The 17384-nt window shown below is 40.5% G+C and overlaps 1 protein-coding gene across 1 annotated transcript; it reads left to right on the top strand.

Moving 5' to 3' along the window:
- Window positions 1-14657: 14657 nt before the first annotated feature.
- On the top strand, window positions 14658-15902 carry LOC142644272 (zinc finger BED domain-containing protein RICESLEEPER 1-like). Its single transcript, XM_075818919.1, has 2 exons — window positions 14658-15025; window positions 15293-15902. The coding sequence occupies exons 1-2, from the start codon at window positions 14658-14660 to the stop codon at window positions 15900-15902; spliced, it is 978 nt and encodes a 325-aa protein (XP_075675034.1).
- The last annotated feature ends 1482 nt before the right edge of the window (window positions 15903-17384 follow it).

The raw sequence follows: 17384 nt of genomic DNA on the forward strand, positions 1-17384 counted from the left end.
CTTTATCCTCATTCTTTTTTAAGGAAAGCTTAGACGAGTTTGTCTTCGTCTAGAGATTTTACTTGTCTAAGGCTTTTGCCTCGTCCGTGGGTATTATTAGGGAAACTGGAATTCAAATACATAAGAAATCCAAACTATATTATTACATGAACATTGTTCACAAACTTGGCACATGCTTATAAGCTAGTGCCTTATTAAGATATTCAGGTACATATCATCGTCTTTCATAAGCTAGTCTGTAAGTAGTGCAAAAGTTTAAGAACTAGTGCACTTTTATTCATAACACACCATAACAGTAGTAAAATCAAAAGTAAATATAAGCAAACACGCAAATTACAACTGTAATTTTGCTACTGACTTCCCTCGTCCTTGCTCATCACTGATAGTACCTTCGCAGATGTTCCACGTTCCAAGGATGCTCTAACTTCCGCCCGTCCAGGGCTTCCAAGTAGTAGGACCCCTGCCTTTTGCAATTGATTACCCTGTAGGGTCCTTCCCAATTGGGTCCCAGTTTTCCATGAGCTGGGTTCCTGGTCACCAAGGAGACCCTTTTGAGGACAAGGTCCCCCACACCGAACCGTCTGGGTTTTACCATGGCATCATGCTGTCTGGCCATGAGATTTTTGTACCTTGCCGTCCTTTGCTCCGCATCCGTTCTTACCTCATCAATAAGATCAAGGTCAAGGCGAAGTTGTTCCCCGTTGTCTTTCTCCTAGTACTGCATCACTCGGTGACTTGCCATATGGACCTCCGCTGGTATGACAGCTTCACTCCCATAGGCTAGTTTAAAAGGGGTCTCTCCTGTCGGTGTTCATGCAGTCGTCCTATAGGCCCAAAGAACACCTGGCAGCTCGTCTGGCCATATCCCTTTTGCCCCTTCAAGCCGAGTCTTGATGATTTTCAGCAGGGATTGATTTGCTACTTCTGCCTGCCCATTTGCCTGTGGATGGGAGGGTGAAGAATAGTGATTCTTGATCCCAAAATGATTGCAGAAGTCCCTGAAGGGTGCGTTGTCAAATTGACGTCCGTTGTCAGATACTAATACCCTAGGTACTCCGAACCTGCATAGGATATTCTTCCATACAAAATTCTTCACGTTCTGCTGAGTGATTGCTGCAAGAGGCTCGGCTTCTACCCACTTGGTAAAGTAATCTATTCCTACCACCAAAAACTTCATTTGCCGGATTCCTGTGGGAAAAGGACCCAGGATATCCAGCCCCCACTGTACGAAGGGCCATGGGGCTGTCATTGGGGTCTGGTACTCTGACGGCTGTCTAGGCACATTGCTATAACGCTGGCATTGGTCACATACCTTGACATAGGCTTTAGCGTCTGCCTACATTGTTGGCCAATAGTAGCCGGCACGGACGACCTTATGGACAAGGGACCTTGCCCCTGAATGATTTCCACACGATCCTTCATGAACTTCCCTTAGAACATTGTTTGACTCGTCAGGAGCCAAGCATCTTAAGTAGGGTTGGGAAAAGCCTCGCTTGTACAACACCTCATTAATGAGGACATACTTGGCCGACCTGACCCTTAACTTTCTCGCTTCATCCTTGTCCTCTGGAAGCCTCCCATCTTTGAGGTAAATTATTATCAGACTCATCCAATTCTCTCCTCCTCCTATCTGCTGTATGTCAGGGATGTTTATGCTCGGCATGTACTGGATGTCGCCGAACTCGTCTATGACCCCTGCCGAGGCGGCTTTCGGCAAGGCGTCCGCTTCCGCATTTTCCTCCCTAGGAAGTTGAATAAAACTTATGGCTGAAAATTTTCGGGCAAGGCGTTTCACTTTGTTGAGGTACTTCTTCATTCGATCCTCCTTGACATCACACATCCCATTTACTTGGTTAATGACCAGTTGAGAGTCTCCTCTGATCGTTAACGACTCCGCCCCTAAGGACTTGGCCAATTCCAACCCCTTAAGTAGAGCCTCGTACTCAGCGTCGTTATTGGTAGTCGGATACTGCAGACGGGCCGCATACTCTAACTTGTCTCCCTCAGGGGACTTCAGTACAATCCCAATCCCTCCTGCATACAGTGTGGACGATCCGTCTACATTAACCACCCACATTTCATTTCCTTCGTCCTTGTTCAAGTCGTCTTGACTGGGGGTGAATTCTGCAATGAAATCTACCAATGCTTGCGCTTTTATTGTGCTCCTTGGGAGGCACCTGACATCAAACTCGCTGAGCTCAACGGCCCACTGTACTAGCCGTCCAGCAGCTTCCAACTTGCTCATCGCCTTTTTTATGGGATGGTATGTCAGGACGTTGATGACGTGTGCCTGAAAATAATGTCAGCTTCCTGGAAGCCGTGATTAATGCGAAGGCTAGTTTCTCCATCATCAGGTATCGTCCTTCTACCCCTCTCATCGCGTGACTTGTGTAATAGACCGGCTTCTGGACTCTCCCCTCTTCTCTGACTAACGCTGAGCTTACTGCGTGTGGGGACACTACCAAGTACAAGTACAACTCTTCCCCAGGTACAGACGGACTCAACAGTGGTGCCGTCATTAGATACGTCTTCAAGTCTTGGAAGGCCTTTTGACACTCGTCCGTCCATTCAAAAGCCTTCCTAAGGACTTTAAAGAATGGTAAACATTTGTCAGTAGCTTTCGATACAAATCTGTTGAAGGCGGCGACTCGTCCAGTAAGAGACTGGACTTCCTTGGTATTTTTCGGTGGCTCCATGTTCAATATCGCCTGGATTTTATCCGGATTCGCCTCAATTCTCCTGTGCGACACCATAAACCCCAAGAATTTACCCGATGAAACCCCGAAAGCACACTTGCTCGGATTTAATTTCATGTGGTACCGTCGCAACGTATCAAAAGTCTCTTGAAGGTCGTCAAGATGTTTATCCTCGTCTTGGCTCTTCACTAGCATGTCGTCCACATAAACCTCCACATTTCGCCCGATTTGAGGACGGAACATATGGTTAACCAGCCTTTGGTAGGTCGCCCCCGCGTTCTTCAGACCGAAGGGCATAACCTTGTAGCAATACAACCCTTGGCTCGTGACGAATGAGGTCTTTTCCTGATCCACTTCATTCATTTGAATCTGGTTATACCCTGAGAAAGCGTCCATGAAGCTAAGTATCCTGTGACCTGCCGTCGAGTCCACTAACTGGTCAATGCGCGGCAATGGGTAGCTATCCTTGGGGCAAGCTTTGTTTAGATCAGTGAAGTCCACGCACATCCGCCACTTGCCATTGGCTTTCTTGACCATAACTACGTTCGCCAACCAGTCTGGGTAATGAACTTCCCGGATAAACTTCGCGGCGACCAACTTCTGCACCTCTTCCTTAATGGCATTGTCTCACTCGGGAGCAAAAACTCTTCTCTTCTGACGCACTGGTTTCGAATAGGGACACACGTTCAGGCTATGGGTAATGACGTTCGGATCAATGCCAGGCATGTCCTCATGACTCCATGCAAAGACATCGAGGTTTTTCTTCAGAAACCGAATCAAAGCGTGCTTTGCCCCCTCTTCCATGCTTGCCCCAACTCTGGTAGACTTCTCGGGCTGGTTATCGTCCAAAAGGACGTCCTCTAATGCTTCAGTGGGTTCAGCCACGACCCTTCTTCCGTCTATACTCATCGCCTGCATATGCTCGTCCATGGCCAGCATAGCTAAGTAGCATTCTTTGGCAGCCAGCTGGTCTCCTTGTACCTGGCTTACTCCGTGCTCGGTCGGGAATTTGATGGACAGGTGGTAGGTAGAGGTTACCGCTTTCCAACTATTCAAAGTTGGCCTTCCAATAATTGCATTATATGACGATGCACAATCAACAACAAGGAAATTTACCTCCTTGGCTATCTGCTGCGGACACGTTCCGACGACCACTGGCAACGTGATGGTGCCTACAGGTTGCACCTTCATTCCTCCGAATCCTACCAACGGCGAGTTCACTGGTCGAAGCTGATCTCGTCCTAGCCTCATCTGTTGGAATGCGGGGTAGTAGAGAATATCTGCAGAGCTGCCATTGTCTATCAATACCCTCCTGGTCGTGTAGTCAGAGATGAGTAGGGTGATGACTATCGCGTCATCGTGTGGGTGGTGAATTCGTCCTGCCTCCTCGTCCGTGAAAGTAACAGCCTGTTAGTCCACCTCCCTCGTCCTAGTAGGTCGTCCAGACTGTTGGATGTTCTGCACCACCTTCAGGTATGTCTTCCTTGACTTGGACGACTGCGCCGTCGAGCTTCCTCCTATAATTACCCTTATTTCTCCTAATGGGGGGCGTGATGATTCTTCCACCTTGGCCTTCATTTTCTCATCTCTCTGGTCTCGTCCAAGGAAGTTCCTCAATTTTCCCTGTCTAATGAGATTTTCTATCTGCTGCTTCAAGTCAAAGCACTCGTCCGTATCATGCCCATGGTCCCTGTGAAAACGGCAGTACTTGCTCCTATTACGCTTGTTGGGGTCTCCCTTCATTTTGTCCGGCCACTTCAAGGACGGATCGTCCTTGATCTACATAAGAACCTGCTCTAATGGCATAGTCAGGGGCATGTATTACTGATTCCTCGCGGAGGAACTGGCCTTCTTACCATCCTTATCTTTTCTCTCGTCTACCCGAACTTTCTTTGGACGAGGTCCCTGGTCCGGATAGCGATGGTGGCCCACTTCCGAGCGCTCTGCCCTTTTTATTTTCTTGGCTATGATGGCATCTTCAGAATTCATAAAATTCTGGGCCGAATGGACAAGCTCGGCCATAGTCTGTGGTTCCTGCTTGTAGAGCTTATGAATGAACAAGTCAGAATTGACCCCATTGTGGAAAGCGGCCAGCAATAGCTTGTCATCCATCTCGTCCACCGTTAAGGCTTCTCTGTTAAACCGGGTGATAAAAGATCGCAAACTCTCATTGTCCCCTTGCTCTATGGTCAGCAGGCTAGAGGAGGAACGTTTGTGACGCTGTCCTCCAATGAAGTTGTTGACAAACAGCTTACTCAGTTCTTCAAATGATCCCACTGAGTTTGGGGGAATCTTACTGAACCACACCCGCGCTGGTCCCTTGAGTGTGGTGGGAAAAGCTCTGCACATGATCTCGTCTGGGACCCCCTACAGGTGCATGGTCGTCTTGAAAGTTGCAATGTGATTGCAAGGGTCGCGATTTCCATCGTACAAGTCTAAAGAAGGCATTTTGAATTTCGAGGGTAGAGGGTGACTGTTGATGGAAGCTGTGAAAGGGGAGTCCGTTTGGTGGACCATATCATCTACTGGGTTTGCTCGCCTCATGTTTTTCCTCATTTCATCCATGGCTTTTCTCATCTGGTCCATTTCTTTTTCCAAGTGCGGTACCTTTCTTGAAGCGGAACCCCTTGTTTGATCTTCGGACTCTACATTTTCCCCTCCTCCTTCCTGACTTGGGGCCCTTCCCTCCATGTGTCCTTGACGCTACCTCCTGAGGTTGATCTTTCTATTCAACTCCTGGTTCTGACGTGTCAATTCTGCCATAGCGGCAGCCATGGATTGTATGTGTTGAATAGAAGGCGGTTGCATTACAGGTGCTGATCTGCGATCACGAAGGGGATTGCTGGAAGCATCCCTACTCTCCTGGTGGCCTGAGCTGGTAGCCCTTGATCTTGTTCGAACCATTCAGCCTTTTGTCTGGGATAGAATAACCACTTCCCACAGACGGCGCCAACTGATGATGCAAAGAAGATCAGTGGGCTGGATATTTCGGACTTCAAAGGACTACTGGTTCTCTCTGCGGCCTGAAAAAGAAAGAAAAGCGAATCAAAGGCGACCGGGGCTGCCGGCCAAAAACCTTCCGATGGCAAAGTTAGTTTTTCTCTATATGTTATCTGAGTTCCAACTTTTTTGGAGTAAAAATGAACATACCTTGGCCTTGTCTGAAACAGTCTTTATATAGTGTTCTTATAGGCGGTTATCAAAATTGGAACTTCTCCTGGATTCAAGGAGAGGTAGAAATCAAACGTAACTTGCATAACCGTTTGGAAGTTATGCTCTTGTTTCACAACGGATACCTGGCGGTTATGCGTGGGATAAGGAATTATCACATCTTATTCGGAGATTTTCCTAAGTGTGATACCCTCGTCCTGGAGTTCCTCAGTTGAGTGTGCTTTGGCACACGCGCAGGGGCTGTTTCGTCTAACGACAAATTCCTTCAAGACGAGACTGTCGGCACTCTGGACGAGTGCATCACTCTGGTGGTGCTTACCTCGTCCTAAACACTTCTTCCCTGGACGAGGTAATTGTAGGCAAGTTTCTGAGGGTGTTTACAGTGGTAGGTGGGTCATGGACGACCTGTATGGACGACTCGAAGATAGGATAAATCAGTTCCCTATCAACTCCAATTCCACTTTACGCCCAAGAAGTGTGGTCTCTCAATCAGATTTTATGAATTTGTTCAAGGGAGAGTGAAAGAGTGTTTAACACTCACATACATACCATTATATATATATATATATATATATATATATATATAAATTCTGTTTGTTTCTCTCCTTTTAACTGATTATCTAATTAGGCTAGCCTTATTGTGCCTTTCTAATTGGGCTTTAGTGTATGGCTTGGAGTGGGACCAAATGAGACTAATAAGACACTAGCTCCAATGGGCTTTGGGCTTTTTTGTCAACTCTTGACAAGTACAAAGTTACCATTAACTATATTTAATACCACTATATAAATATAGTTGCACTCTAGGCCTTATTTATAAATTATATCCCAAAACTTTATTATGCATGCAACCCCTTCATAAAATATTCGTAGTAATACAAAGTCATAATTGTAGATTGTCATTTTGTAAATTACTACATCTTAGTCCTTGAGTATCCGTTTTAAAACTTTAAAATTATTCATCATATATTTATGAAATCAAATTTCATAAATATATACTTTAGTAACTCCTTACTAAAGTGGTTAGGCCTAACACTCTAAATAACCAAACTCATTAAATTTATCTCAATGAAATATTTTGTGTCTCCATTAAGAGACTATGAATTCCATCTTGAGAATATATGTTCCATCAACATTAAATGTGGCTGCCCAACATACTGAGGTTTTGACCATTACTTTAGATCGCACTCTTGATATATCAAAGCAATCTATACTTCATGATCAGGTCCATTATCCTCTTAGGATTAAGAGTTCATGTAAATAGAAGTCGTGAGATTTAGTATTCATTCGACAGTCGTTAGGAGAATAATAAATCTCACAGCGGTCTAGTTCAATATGTTTTAAGTCTTAAAACATATAAGCATACCAACTACAAGTCTTCACTTCCATGATCAAGACATCATCTTAGTTGATATGTTATAGTCTTCGCAGATGAAATGTCCAATTTCACCATCGACTACAAACTACAATTCTAAGTTTACAAAGAACTTGTGATTTATATCTTCTGTGACTTTTCACATAAATCACATACTATGCATCTCATGGATTATATGATAATGTCCAATATTCATGTTACCATTATTTTAGATTATAATAAAACAACTTTATAAATACAACATTAAGTCATATATAATGTCATACATAGCATCATACAATAGGATTTAAGGGCACTAATCCTAACAAATATTACCATGGCAAAAACCATGACAATTGTCTTATAAAAGCTCATTGGAGTTATCTTGAAGATTATGTTCTCATATTATAAACCCATGAAATACATAGTCATCATTTGCAGACAACATCCACAATATATACCTTCAACACTCATGGTAAGTATTCAAACCCACAAGCTCATCATTTAAATTATGATGTTGTACAAGGTTGGGCCCCTGGATCATTGGGCCTTGGACCCTAGTCTTTTGGCACCATACAGGGCAGGGCCTTGAGATACAACGCCTGACGCTTTCCCATTTGGACTTGTCAATTCGAACACCCCTTGAGACCCAATATGAGCCCAAAAGACGTAATGGAATCATTTTGCCTCGAACGTAAAAAGCGAGCCCCCCTAATCTATCTTAACTTGAACGGTTGCGTGATTGCTCGACAGTGCAACGTCTTGGCTTCCCAGTAATGCCTTAGGGAATATCGCTGCTGAGCAGTCTTCTAGAGATGGGTACCAATTCCAATGCCATTACCACCTGCCTCGATAGAATACCCACTTAGGAACGATGGAATTGGACCGCCATCAGAAGGTAATCATAACCCCTCCATTTATCTCCAACTATAAATAGGGTAATAGAGTAAGAAATGGGGGTTGGCGATTCTGGGGAGAACACATAGAGAAAATAGTGATTGTTTCAAGAAGTGACTTAGAGAGAGAGAAAGAGAGAGAGAGAGAGACTTACAAAATCTAGGGTGAGTGGTTGAGTCTCTAGGTGAGGACCACCCATAGTAGGAAACCCAAAATCCATAATACAAATAGATTGTGAGCCTAAAAATAAGTCGAGCCCGTTAACAATATTTTTGGCATACACAGATGTAATTATTAGAAACCATGGACATTATTTACAATATGGAATTCATCATAGTAAATGTTATTTACAATGGTATTTTGAAACTTGTCCTATTGTTTCAAACATTACAAATAAGCCCATTGCAAGTATCTATGAAAACCCCAAAAATATTTACTAATAAAAGTCCATGAGGAATGAAAACCCATGGCAAACATGTGTTGTTAATGTCCATTTTGTAAGATGCACACAACCCAGGCCAAAGCAACCAGCCCATGTGAGCAAGCCTAATCCAAAAGACCCCAGCAAGAGGCAGAGGATTGAAAGAGGACAAACCAGCCCTTGTTCATCCTTGACCAAAGTACAGTTAGAGGCCCCTACAAGAGAACCAAGTCTTTGAAGATGAACTAGGGGCTGTCCCATCAGCTTTTTGTCACCCTCTACCTGATGTGTACAGTGCTCGAGGGCTATGATATCAGCTGAAGTCTAAAGGATGATGGAACTCCATCATTTTCCTCAAAACTGTACCTCCAGCGGAAAGGGAGCTGAAACTAAGTTATCCAAACCTTAACAAATTGATGCTATAAATGTTAAAAATGTTCAAGACATGATTCATGTGCCAAGCCCATGAATCCTGAAAGGGAAAAATTGGGAACATGTGGTTTGGAGGGCATAAAGCGATATCCAGCGGAACCCCCTGAACTAGACTTAGAGTTTGACACATGGCTTGGGGTGTTGAATCCTTCTTGGGGTCCAAATCTTAGTTGCAACATTAGGATTCGTTCTTGATACATGCCTTAATCCCCATTGGTTAGGCTCAGCCCTAGAAATCCTGGCATTTAATGCAAAACACTCCAAAATCCCATCATGTGTCATATATTACCCAAAGAAGCAAGGCAACCCCTAAAGTAAATCTCCTACTTCTGTCCAAATCCTAGGAAGATTAACCTTGATTCACTGCCTTTGATTAGTCCTACGTTTTTTGGATTCTTGTTAATTAATGCTTCTCTAAGACTCCATTATAAAAACATAAGTATCTCAGCCCACAAGGGGACAACCTCTCCCTTTGAAGCTCTTTATTCGTTTTCCATCATTTGCTGGTGTTTTAGCTCTCTTTAAGCATACAAATCATTCCTCTTAGACTACACTCACTTAACCTCAGATATTCTTCTCCCTCCTTACACAATCACAACTCATAAATGTCTCCCAATTAGTCATAAACAGCCCACTACTCACTAAAGCTTTAACCTCAATTTTAATCCTATCTCATTCACTTAAAATAGGCCACATTGCCTCATTCATGCTTTATGAATGCACACTCACCAAAATCTTAGTTTAATACTTGCTACACTGAGCTGGGATCTCTCTCTCCCTTCACAACATGCCAATTAATCATTTTCTTCTTCCCATGGAACCTTTAATCTTTACTTTTTATTTTTTTGTTGAAGGATATAATGTATTTGTAACAATCGAATTCTTCCCTCACATTGATGTAATAATGGCCGAAAGTACAATAAATTCCCTTGACCGAGACGTACAAGGACCCCCAGGAACTAACACTTTCCTAAATTTATTTAATCATTGACTGCTGGATTGAGTAATTTCACCCTTATCGCTGGAGAATTTATTTCCCCTGTACTATCAGAATAGGACCACTAACATACTAATTAAGTATTTTAAAGTATTTTTCATTGGGCTTTTGTTGTTGTTTTGTCAAGTGCAGACTTTGTTTCTTGCTTGGATAGGCTTGTCACCACACCGAAAGCCTTTAGGTACCATCTAAAGAGCCCATAGTCAAGTTTCAGCTTGGCTTCCCGACATTATATTTAGAGGCATCAGTTTTTCCCTCAACATTTTGGCGACTCCACTGAGGAGCCAACCATAGTGAAAGTATATCATGCCCTCAAGGTTACATAATAGCCGACAAGAAGCAAGTCAACATGATGTATATTCATATGTATATATGTATATGTGTGTGTGTGTGTATATATATATATATATATATATATATATAAGTATACATACACACACACACACACACATATATACACGTATGTATATTTAAGTGAACACTCTATTTTCTTTCCTTCAAAAAAGAAACAAATGTTTTTTTTTGAAAAAAAAAAAAAAAGAACACAGCAGCTACGGCTGGAGGTGTCCTTTGCCATGAACAATACAATATTTACACATGGACAGTCAAAATGAAAAAGATAACAATGCACGTATGTATGTTTATATACATGCATAGAAGAATGGGCACTATTTGTTTTCTTTCAAAATCACGAAACATTTTTTCTTTGCCTTTGGCTCAAAAATGGTTTTTGCAGGAAAAAAAAAGAAAAAGAACACAGTAGCTACGGCTGGAGGTGTCCTTTGCCATGAAAAGTATAATATTTACACGTGAATGGCTAAAATAAAATGGTAATAATGCATATATGTATGAATAAATATTATTTTATCACAAAACTTTTTTTTCCTTCCCTTTTGGCTAAAAAAAAAAAAATCATTCTTGCAGAAAAAAGGGGCACAACAGCTACGGCTGGAGGTGTACTTTGCTATGAACAGTGCAATATCTTCACATGAACAGTTAGGAAAAACATGTGCACACATAAAAAAAAGTAACAATGGGCAACCCCTTTTATGCAACAAATTTCTTTTAGGCATGAACCTTTTACAAAACAATGTCCATAGTTAACTAGTCCTTTTGCATGTAATGTTGGTACTTACAATTGAATGACCTTTTGCACAAGTAATAACAGCACTTATAACTGAACAAATCATAAGTTTTTCTATAGCTTTTATGCAGAAAATTTCTTTTGGGTATGAACCTTTTACAAAACAATGTCCATAGGCCTTCTTTCGCATGTAATATTGGTACCTACAATTGAATGACCTTTTGCACAAGTAATAACAACACTTATAACTGAACAAATCACAACTAAATAAGTTTTTCTATAGTTGAATGAATTCGCATACATGAATAGTAACAGCGCCTACTGCTGGGAGAGTTTTTCCTTCTATTGCATGGACAAAAAAAAAAAGTCTTTATAACTAGAGAGTCTCAAAACATGTAGTAACACATTAGATACATATTACATCCCAACAGAGTTGCCCACTAGAAAAATAAACTAAAGCATGAGTAGCATAATCCAATAAGCCGCCAAAGGTTTCCGCGGAGGAGGATCCACCTCTGGTGGGTAAGGACAACATGATGGAACTCTTTTGACTTGTCAAAAAGGATAGTTCCACTAACTTTGCTGCAATTTCTTTCTCTAAATCTGCAATCTTCACCGCAAGCTCAGCCAACTTCATCTCACCATCACGAATGATGCATGAGGTAGCAGTAGTTTTGAGCCAATCAAGAATGATCCCAAAATAAGTTTAAAAGCATTTTTTTTTTATCCAAAAGAAAGGAAAGCACAAGGAAGCATCCAGCAGCAAATCACAGCCACAATGTGAATAAACCCGGCTACGAAATGGAAGTATATATTGTTACTCAGAATGACACGTAAGGCTTAGTTGCCTCAAATAAAAGGGTACTAGGTCGAATGAAGCTAGTACCAAACTTACAGCTGTATCTAGAAGAGAACGCATCTGATGGAAGAAGAATTCTTGTCTAGTAGTATAACTGAACCATTTAAGGAATCTCCAGTAGATCCTGACATACCTTCTCCATCTAATAAAAAGTACATTGACATCTTTGCTTAGGAGTACAACATGATGCTCAGTTCAGATCGTAACTTGGTGATACGTGCTCTTAATATCAAACCATGGAGAGACTTATCATGGCATATGGACTCTCCACCGCTTTACTCATGTTGTCGTGCTGCTGGACTTAGGAGTGTGCAAACCATCACCGGAGCCAACAACACCGACTGGCACCGACCCTCCTGTACCGCCATTGGCATCGACCGATGGAGCCGATGCCGGCGATCGGAACGCAAATGGAGCTCCGATGCCGGTGCGGTGAGGACATCGGAGATGCAAAGCAAGCACCGAGTAGAGCCGAACCGAACTGAAAAAATAGAAATAGAGAAATATTTTTCAGATCAGGGATATGACATCGTTTAGGTGTGAATCTGTTTTAAATTTTTTTACTAAAACATTGTCGTATTGGGTTATTATAATTAAAAAAAAAAAAACACACACACACACACACATACACACAAACGACACCGTTTTATGTAGGTTTTCAGACTTACCCTACTATAAATTCACTCTTTCGCACCTGGGACCCTTAACTCTCTCTCTCGCTCTCGCTCTCGCCTCGCCAGTCGCCTCTAGCCTCTCGCAGTCTCGCCGGCCTGAGTCACGCCTAGCAACAGCAGCAGCAGCAGCTCACCACGGTAAGCCATCAACCCCTCTTTTTTGGTTTTAATGGAAATGGAGTGAGAGAGATTGTGTTTGTAGTTGTAGCCTTGTACGTACTAAGATTGGACAAAGCCATCTGCCATTAACGTTTGTGCTTTGAGATTCTGACTTTCTGAGAAGATACTAGAGAGTAGAGAGTGTTTGTCTTTTGGAACTCTGATATTGGATAAGAACTAAGAAGTGGGGAGTGGGGACTATACTTTATACTTTTATATGATTCCTCTTGGACCTTGGCTGCCGGCTGGACACTTGGACAGTGGACACACATAACACATTGAGTTAGGGACTTTTTTATTTATTTATTTATTTTTTTATGAACCCGTAGTTAATTTATTGGGTTGACAGTGGACTGCTTTGCTTTTTCATATTCTATTATAAGTTTCTATATATTTCATTCACTTTCATGCTTAGAGTTAAATGTTGGGTAGGATTGGTGAAAGATTTTTTTAACTTTAATTTGTCCACCGCTATCATTAATTCATATCATCAACAACCATTCGTTAGGCTGTGGTGGTCCCATACCATTATTGGGTTGCCCGTTACCTCCACTGGACACACATTGAGTTGGGTTAATTTATATGAGCCTTTCATTAGTTAATTTATTTAGTTAGTTTTTAGTTAATTTATTTAGTTAGCCAGTTTAGTTAATTTATACCTGCTTAATGCTTATAGTTAATGCTTGTCAGTTATAATGCTTGTCACTTGTCAGTTTAGTTGTTATCAAATTTTCAGCATTTATTTGTCATAGTCTACTAAGTAGTAAGCAGTAAGCACTAACGTTTTTTTTTCTTCTTCATTCTTCAGCATTTTAATTTTTGAGGGAGACGAGATTGAGAGAGTTCACTCTTTCAATCCTTCACCGAGAGGTAATCACTAAACACTCACTATATTCAACATTATGATTTTAAATTTTTAGTACATAGTAACAACTGCTTTAAGTTTATATATAATTATATATAAAATTAGCTTTTATTTTATATTTATATAATATAAATATAAAATAAAAGCTAATTCTCTAGTTCTGAATTGTTGTTAATATTAGTGACATGAATTGTTGAGTAATGATTAATGATTGTTAGTCTCTTATTGTTGCATTTTTGTAACTAAATTGATTAGTTATTGCTATTATTGAATCTGGTTGTGACATTCATTGATTGAGAGTGAGTTATTTGATACTGCATTTGTTGGAAAAATTATAATCTGATATTGTTGTGGAAACTTTGTTTTTTTGTTGGTTGGAAATTTTTTTATTAAATGGATGTCGATGCTCCACCTGGATTTGGTGCACCTGGGGACCATAACCCACCTCCTCCTAGTCCTGGTAGTGCTACCACCTGAACCTGCAGCACCAATTGGACTTGGTGCATCACTTCCCCCACTATCACCTAAACAAGGTGGTAAAGACCCATCTATAGTATGACAGCACTTCATTAAGTTAGCTGGTTTTGATTCCGATAATCCTAGGTCTCAATGCAAGTATTGTAAAAATCAATATAAATGTCATGGTAAGAAAAATGGTACTTCGGGCATGTTGCAACACATGAAGGCATGTAAGAAGTGGCCTTTTCCCTGTGATGATAAGCAAAAAACTTTGTCTTTCCAAGCGAAGAGAGAAGGGGAAAGTGGTTCAAATGTGTTAGTGGTTGCAAACTATAGTGAAGAGAAGATAAGGTTGGCATTGGCAAAGATGATCATCATAGATGAATTGCCTTTTAAATTTGTGGAGCGTCAAGGCTTTCAAGAATTTATGGAAATAGTTGAGCCTAGGTTTCCTATTTCCCATCGCACTACCATTGTAAGGGCTTGTATGAAGATTTATTCTAGTGAGGTGGATATTTTGAGAGGTGCCTTTGTTGGGTAGCGGGTTTGTGTGACAACGGATACTTGGACATCCATACAAAACTTGAACTACATGGTAGTCACCGCACACTTCATTGATGGGGATTGGACTTACCAAAAGAAAATCTTGAACTTTTGCCCTATAGCTAATCACAAAGGGGACACCATAGGTAGAGCGGTTGAGTCATGTTTGTTGAAGTGGGGTATAGACCGGTTGTTTACAATCACCGCGGACAATGCTAGTTCTAATGATGTGGCAATTGATTATGTGAAAAAGAAAACAAAAGAAAGAGATAGTGGCATATTGGGTGGTGAGTTCATACATATGCGTTGTTTTGCGCATATCTTGAATTTGATAGTGCAAAGTGGGTTGAAGTCCATTCATGAATCAATTGCCAAAGTTAGGAATGCGGTGCGATATGTGAGAGCTTCTCCCGCAAGGTTTGAGAAGTTTCAAGAATGTGTTGAAAATGAGAAAATCAAAGCCAAATGTTTGTTGTCCCTTGATGTGCCAACAATGTGAAATTCCAATTATCTTATGTTAGATTGTGCTTTGAAATTTGTGAGAGCATTTGATAGGTTGGAAGAGGAGGATGGGCATTACAAACTTTATTTTTGTGAATCGGATGGGAATGGGAAAAAGCCCATTGGTCCTCCTAACTATCTTGATTAGGAAAATGTCAAGACCTTTGTAAAATTTCTTGGCAGATTTTATGAGGCGACACTTAGATTTTCTGGGTCTTTGTTTGTCACTTCTAATACATACTTCCATGAGCTAATTAGCATTGAAGATCAATTGCAACAGTTGTGTAGTGTTGATGGGGATCCACTTTTGAAGAGTATGGCAATAGAGATGAAAAAAAAGTATGATAAGTATTGGGGAAGTATGGATAATATCAATTTGATGCTTTTTGTTGCTGTTGTTCTTGACCCAAGGTATAGATTGAAGTATGTAAAGTTTTGGTTTAGGGAGTGGTATAGAAAGGACAAGGGAGATGAGATGAGCTCTAAGGTTCGGGATGCATTGAAGAGGTTGTATGTGGAGAGAGTGGGTCAAAATGGAGCTTCGAGTTCTAGTGGTAGTGGTGCTTCATTGTCTAAGGACTCCATGCCAAGTGTTGGTAATGCTTCATTGTCTGATCACATTAAAAGTTATAATAATAGGTTTAAGCAACACTTGGCGGACGAGGACAGTGTGAAAAGCAAATTTGAGTTGGATAGGTATTTGTTGGAATCTTCTGAGGACCCTGATGTGGAAGATTTTGACATCTTGATGTGGTGGAAAATGAATTCTTCTAGATATCGAGTCCTTTCCTAAATTGCCCGTGATGTGTTGGCTATTCATGTTTCTACAGTTGCATCCGAGTCTGTTTTTAGTACGGGAGGCATGTTTTGGATTCATTCCGTAGTTCACTATCTCCTAATACAGTTGAAGCCCTTATATGTACCCAAAATTGGCTGAAGGATGCAAAGAAAAAAAGATCAATAAAGCTTTGGGAGTGCATGGACAATGTGGAGGATATGGATGGTTTTGAGATTGACACTAATAAATATATGTTCATTTTGTTTGTTATATATATCAATTGTTTATTTATTTGCTCAATGCTTACGAATCATTTTATTTTGAATGGGATTGTAGAAATTGCATTGGTTTGTCCAATGCCTATGGAGGAGGATCCAAGCACCGTTGTGTTGGATGATGATGAGTAATGTGCTACTCTTTGCTTGGAGTTAGTTAGTAGTTAGTATTATGTAAGTATACATTTGTTTGTGTTAATTATAAATATTCTATTGTTCATAAACGTTTTATTGTTATTAACACGTGTTTATTTTGTTTTGTTTAGTATTTTGTAGGAGTTCTAGAATGATGCGTAATACACAGACTTACTAGACAAAGGACTTACAAGAATTAACATTTGTTTGCCTATATGCTAATTATATCTGTACATGTTATTGGTAGTGGACTTTTCACTAATGGTAGTTATTTAGGTATTCATGGGTGAGATTATTATTGGGAATACAAGCAATTAGCATTCTTTTGCCTAAATGCTAATTTAATTTGTATATCTTTCTTTTGGCATTTGTGGACAATGACTAATGGTTCTGTAATACGTTATTAAGTGGATATATTAACGCTTATTGTTATTGAAACTGACACACACAGTGACACTAATGATATTATATGCTACATGATAGTATTTTGGGAGTTGAACTCTTATTGAGGCAATTTCAAAATATTTTTGCATGGTGAATTAAATGAAAAAATTTGAATCATTATGTGAACAGATTTTTTGCACAGGTTTTGGAATATGCTTTTCTTGAACAGGTTGATATATTGATATTGGGCTTGAAAGCCCAATTTTTTTATTATTAAAAAAATCGTTTTTTTTTTTAAATTTCAAACCGACCAAACCGACTAAACCGCACCGCAAAAAACTGCACCGCTATAGGTCGGAAAACCGACCTTAGGCGGTATGCATTGGTACCAATTATGAAAAAACCGATCTCTATCGGTTCGGTAATAAATTTGGAAAAAAACTGCCATTACCGAACCGCGCACACCCCTAGCTGGACTGCCATTAGCTCACTGATATACAGCTTGAGCAATGAACTTTCAAGATAAGTCACCACATTACTATCTTTAAATTTACATTGAGTATAGGTTACTCTACTATGCTCATATGACTCAATACAAATTACTTTAATATTATATCACATTCATCATTCAATTAAAACTATCAAGTTAAATATATATTACTTTATCTTTACCATTATTGCAACCATTGATCGAAAATTATTA

Source organism: Castanea sativa, chromosome 7, assembly GCF_040712315.1.
Source record: "Castanea sativa cultivar Marrone di Chiusa Pesio chromosome 7, ASM4071231v1".
Classification (NCBI taxonomy): domain Eukaryota; kingdom Viridiplantae; phylum Streptophyta; class Magnoliopsida; order Fagales; family Fagaceae; genus Castanea; species Castanea sativa.

Bases quoted from the DNA above. Each gene is read 5' to 3' on its own strand.
- LOC142644272 (XM_075818919.1), top strand. From the start codon at position 14,658: ATGGTAGTCACCGCACACTTCATTGATGGGGATTGGACTTACCAAAAG. The intron at 15,026-15,292 runs GTTTGAGAAGTT...ATTTCTTGGCAG, and splicing joins GTGAGAGCTTCTCCCGCAAG to ATTTTATGAGGCGACACTTA.